Genomic DNA, 6000 nt, shown 5'->3' on the forward strand with positions numbered 1-6000 from the left:
TCAAATAAATAGTATGCACAATTAATTTTAGCATGGAGAAATCATTTTAAGGAATAAAGTATGTATATTTCAATAAACTGAAATTCAAAAAGAATGACCACTCCTATTTCGAAAGCATATCAATTCGTATTTTTAAAACAGCAAAGTTTTATATAACGCATTTTTGTTTAGACAAAAATTAATTAACAAAGTAAGTTTAAAAAATTTGTGGATACCATGGTCACTGAATTTATAACTATTTTACCAGTATTTACATAAACGATATTATTAAGAAACAGGTTGTATGGGTCTCAAAGAGAACAATATATATATATATATACATAGGCATAAAGTGGTGAAAGACCCTGTTTGTATACATATTGCATTTTTGTTTTCTTCAGCTTGTGCGTTTTATTTTCAAACATGAGTCCAATCCATCACTGTCAAATATATCTACTTTAAAATTAACTTTAAAAAAAGAAATGATTTAAACCTACCGAACAAAACTTTTCTTAGCTCGAGCCAACATGTTAAAACAAAATAAAACAAACTACACAAAATATTTTTTTCAAGGAAATAAAATTTGCAGTGTTAATCGTAACATCAGCAGTATCTCTTATTGAGATCAAACATAAAATTTCTATGGATATAATTTTTTATTGACAAAACTAATAATAAAAATACCTCTACAACAAAAAATCTTTTAGTAAAAGTTGAAAGCTATTTCAATTACATCTATTGATATTGTAACTTCCTTTTTATAAGAAACAGCCACTATGGACTCTACATCTATGACTTAATACATCTATAACCCTTTAAAAGGTCATAATAACTTCTAAGGAGATAAAACGTATCTTTTCAAAATAAGCTAAACTTCATGAACAAAACTTTATAATGATCTTAATGGTGTCAAGTCAGAGGTCTAATTGTTGTTTTATTGTCAATAATGATTAAGGATTAAATTAACAGTTTATTATGAAAACTATGAAGTACTTTTATCTAAGTGTCAACATGACCGGCTGATTATCAGATAAAGTAGTTTGTAAACCAAAAAATCAAACAGGATTAATTTGAAGGAGTTAATGATCATATCTATTAATTAGAAACTTTTTAACCTGTGTAAAAAAATGGCTTCAATTACATAATTAGATTAAACTGTAAACAAGATTGTTGATTTGTTTATATATAATATACATTCAGCAAATAAAAAAAAGTGGAAAATGTTTTTAAATTGTTAGGTATAAAACATGTATAATTTTTGATCAATTTATTGTATATAGTCTTTGCAACTGTTTTTGAAAGATTGTTTAATATTTAATTATTTGATATATATTTATATATATAAATATTTATATTATGTTTTTCATGCTGTTATAAATTATAAATTAATTACATGGTAACTTTAGGTTTTAAAGTTAGCTGATTGCCTACTAACCAGGAGACCCTGCATAACTTTTCTTACCACCAGGATATCGGAAAAGTTAAGGTAGAAAAACTATGCTGGGTCTCAAAACAATTTTTGCAGTTTTGGAATGATTAATTCTGTTGTCTTTGCTCTCATAGATAGATAGATGTGCATATTTTACATGGCTAGCCTCACTAATATCGAGGGATATACCCTGTCTATTATTTCCAGGAGAGGCCATGGCTTAGATGGAGAGTCCTAGAGTATTTAATGCTTGTTTTGAGCTAGGCAGACCCAATTAGGGCCTGCGCTCTACTAGACAACTTACGGCCCACACATGGAGCCATCTTCCCAATTTCCCTCACATGGCTTGGGTTAACCCGGGGCTATGGTAACATTCACTCACCCATGTTGAATCGCTGTCAAGAGGAATCGAACCCCAGTCTCCCGCACAGAGTACGAGAGCTATAACCACTAATTTACGGCGCCAGTTGGTCAATATTAAGTAATATTAATTGTTTTGAGCGTAAATGGCCTCACTTATTCGAACAAATATAATTTAATTTTTTTATTATTTAAGAGGGTAAATGTGACCATGCCTACTTTGTGCTCATTGGTTGATTTTAATTCAGGGTTTGTTATGAGTGCAATGCAACGGCTCCAGTAATTGTATATAACCTATTGACATCAGTCTGCTTTATTTATGTAACTAGGGGCCTGTGGAAAAATTAACTGAGGCAGGATAAAAATGAAAAAAGGGTCATTTGAATTTTGATGACGTTATTAACATATTCAAAAAAAAAATTAGAACTTTTTTCCGTGTTGCTTCTATTGTTGATCAAGGAAATGTATATATGGTCATGTGCTTTTGATGAACGGTTAATGAGAAAGAAGAATTTAAAATTTTTCAAAAATTTGTATACCTGTTGACTTCATCATACACATCTTGTAACGCTGATCAAGAAAATGTACAGGATCATGTATCTTTTACAAACGGTTGCGGAGATATTAAGGTTTGAAGGTTTTTAGATGACATCATCAACCCGTCTATTCCGAAACGCATTTTGTGACCCAGGTTTGGGAAACGTACCCAAATTGGTCCTAGGTGGTCCCTAGTTACCCACGTTGTGAAAAATCATTGACGTCACCACCTCGTATCCAAGTTATTTAGCCTGAACGTTTTAGGTGCACTGTAATGGCTTCATTCATTTAATATAGGATATTGACGTTAAAGTAGTGTTATTGACGTCGCACCGTAACGTCAGAAAACTTAACATGTTAGACATGCATTTTTCGGCAACATCAAAGGAAAATGAACACATCCACTTTGCCTGTTACGGACAGACACAGTCTCCGTATTATTATAGGAGATTATGTAATGTCATATTCATTATAGTTTTAGCAAATGAAATGCAGGAACACCTTCTTTAGAATTGAACGAATGATGATGACTGGTCTGGGGAAATACTAACTTAATGGAGAGGACAATATTTTCAAAGAAATAACAGCAAGTATATATACAAGAAAGAAATTAGTATTATATATTTTGTTACATAAAATACCTTTTTTAACACTTTTACTAAAGAATACAAATACTGAAAACTTATAATCTGGATAAATAAGGGTAGGTAAATTATAAAAATTTTACAAAATGAATCAATTTTCCAAAATTGGTGGTGCTTCCCCCACTACCCCGTACAATTAGGTTGTGTACATTTTTAAAAAAATTATTTAAATTGCTTTCATTTTGTTGAGCTTGAGAGATCCGCCAAAAATTGTATCATTTCATTTTGAAGAACAGTTAACCAAAATGTAACAAAATTAAATTAAATAAAATGAATAAATAAAATAATAAAATAAAAAAGTGCAGGACCATGAATTTAAGGTTTTATTTACACAATTTTTGTTTCACATGCATTATACATTGAAATTCATGTGCACAAACTTGAAAACTTGTGCATGTAAATTGAAGTTAGACCCCTGTAAGTTGCTGCTAATATTTTCCTTTCTTTCTTTTGAATATCATTTTGCAATGAGGTATAGCTTAGAATAATTGATTATATAGTTGCTAATTAGTGTGAATATGAGTTCTGTATTGTTTAAACTTTTCAGAACTGGGTCTCTATTTACCTTTCACAAAGCAAAAGTTATAAAAAAATTTAAAAAGCGGGAACTTGAATTGTAGGTTGTTATATACTTGTCTGGCTGCTCATATTCTAAAGGTTAATTCCAAAAAGACAACTTTGAAAGGGCTGCTATATGGTACATGTCATGCATTTTATCCTTTCTTGTATTCCTTTCCTGTTTATCTAGCTACACACCACTTTTTTGTAAGAACTCAAACATCATTTAAAGTTGATAAAGTTGATAAAATGCATTTGTGGCGCCGTAGATTAGTGGTTATAGCTCTTGACGGCGATTCATCATGGGCGAGTGAATGTTACCATAGCCACGGGTTAACCTAAGCCATGTGAGGGAAATTGGGGAGATGGCTCCATGTGTGGGCTGTTCGATGTTGCGGGGAGTTGTCTAGTAGAGCGTTGGCCCTAATTGGGTCTGCGTAGCTCAAAACGAGCATTGCATACTCTAGGACTCTCCATCTAAGCCAAGGCCCCTCCTTGAAATAATAAACAGGGTATATCCCTTGATATTAGTGAGGCTAGCCATGTAAAATATGCATATCCATCCATCCAATGTGCTACACATATGTGGTTTAGGTTTTTGCTTTACATGTAGTGAATACTGTGCTTAACAGTTCAGGAGTTGAGTCAAAAAGGGAAGTAAGTAAGTAAGTAAGTAAGTAAGTATGTATGTATGTATGTATGTAAGTAAGTAAGTAAGTAAGTAAGTAAACATTTATTTACCTAAGAAATGACAATTTACATTACTAAAAGAATAAATTAGCAATTAGGAAGGAGACTTTCCCGATAGCCAAGGCTAAACAAAGGAGAAAGCCACCAAGAAAAATGTGAAATATTTTCATATGTCAGTAAATACTGTAAGTTTACAAAGATTAAAATGAAAAAGCATTATTGATTATAATTAGTATAAATTCAGTACCATATAGTCAAATAGAAAAAAGTAATGAGACAAAATAATGAAGAGGAAAGCTAGTTGATGTATTGACTCATGTAGAAACTTGTAGCTAGGGATTTGATTGTGCTTAATTTACAGTTTGTGAGGTTAGTATCAGGATAATTTCTTTGCAGATTGTTCCACTGTGATGTGGAGATTCTAGAGAATGAAAAAGATCCAAACGTCGATGTGTTAACTGTTGGTTCAATAAGCAAACCAATTGTGTTACATCTAGTTTCATAAGAGTGTGAGATTCGATCAAATTTGAGTGAGGTAAGTGTGTCAGATGGGAGGTTAGAGTTTAGGAATTTGTGGATAAATTGAATGTTAAGGACTTTAACTAAGTCGAAGAATTTAAGAATTCCAAGTTCTGCAAATATAGGCAAAGATGGGGATCTTGGTTCACTGAAGGTGATCAGCCTAAGGGCAGCCTTTTGGAAAAACCACTACCCATCTGGAAAACGGTTTCCAATCAACATTTCCCAACTTCACGGTTTCCCATTTGGGAAACCGTTACCCTAAACAGGCCAGAAATAGGGACACCACTAAAATAAAAAGGAATCTGCGCACAAGCTGGTTAAGAAGCACACTGCAAATTTTTAACCAATAGAAAGGGAATATTTTCCCGCAAATTTTCACCCAAGGAAAAAAATTATTGTAGCCTCTTTCCGCAATTCCGTAAAATGGTTCTGAGAATGGGTAACGGTTTCTCGAAAGGGAAACCCAAATTAAAATAAAAAAAAATAGTTTAAGAAACAGTTTCATGGGAAACCATTTCCTTATTTGACATGGGAATTTCCCTATAAAAAATGGGAAACCGTTTCCCATTTAGTGTCATCTCCAGAACTGCTTAATGAATCCTGGACCTTATAGCTACCTGTAAAAATTAGAAAAAGTAACTTAAAATGTAAAATATTATCCAAAAATTTAGCTAGCTAAACCACACTTTTACGTAATTTCAAGTCGCCCTGCTCTGTGTAGCTAGCTAGCTACATAAATCCAGTAGTTGGCTAATTAACGTAACTACCAGTGTAAGTGTGATGAGTAGCTGATGAGCTAGCTAGCTGGAAAAGCAATGGTAAGGAAAGCTTAGCAAAAATGACAACACTTAACCTACCTTATACTTGATCTGCCTTTAGCTCCCTGACCTGACTTTACTTTGAAGTCAATCAACAAACTCCTCCAAAATTGACACTTCCTGCCGTTGATTCAATAATGGTAGCTTCATTTGTAAACATTCGAAAGCGAAAGTGACTTCAATGTTCTTTTTTTATCCTTTCGCACAAAAACGGAGAAAGAAGAAAATGAAAGGGCTCTCGAAACAGGGGAAGGGTCGTATGGTACAGGATATTTATTTATTCCGGTAAAATTATTCTGGACAAAAACAAATTAATCAAATTTTTCCCATTTGGAATTTTATTAATCTTACATTGATGGAAAGGACTGAATGTATAACAACAGTGTAGAAAAGAGAAACGCGTCTGGGGAGTTTATTCGCCATACGATTTCTTTATAATTATAAGCTCTATAGTTTATGGTAC

General features: G+C 32.6%; 1 protein-coding gene across 3 annotated transcripts in view; it reads right to left on the reverse strand.

Moving 5' to 3' along the window:
- Positions 1 to 5716, reverse strand: part of LOC130647017 (protein unc-13 homolog D-like) — a 30318-nt gene extending 24602 nt beyond the window's left edge. The window contains exon 1 of one of the 3 annotated variants that reach the window (XM_057452723.1): positions 5577 to 5716. Coding sequence is in view for 1 of the 3 variants with exons in the window: in XM_057452722.1 (XP_057308705.1) it covers positions 477 to 508 (32 nt within the window). In the remaining 2 variants the exon portion in view is untranslated. Of the gene's footprint in view, positions 1 to 476; positions 606 to 663; positions 684 to 5576 lie in introns of those variants that run through there. The other 2 variants (XM_057452724.1, XM_057452722.1) reach the window with 2 other exon arrangements.
- Positions 5717 to 6000: the final 284 nt, after the last annotated feature.

This window comes from Hydractinia symbiolongicarpus, chromosome 6, assembly GCF_029227915.1.
Source record: "Hydractinia symbiolongicarpus strain clone_291-10 chromosome 6, HSymV2.1, whole genome shotgun sequence".
In the NCBI taxonomy this organism is placed as follows: domain Eukaryota; kingdom Metazoa; phylum Cnidaria; class Hydrozoa; order Anthoathecata; family Hydractiniidae; genus Hydractinia; species Hydractinia symbiolongicarpus.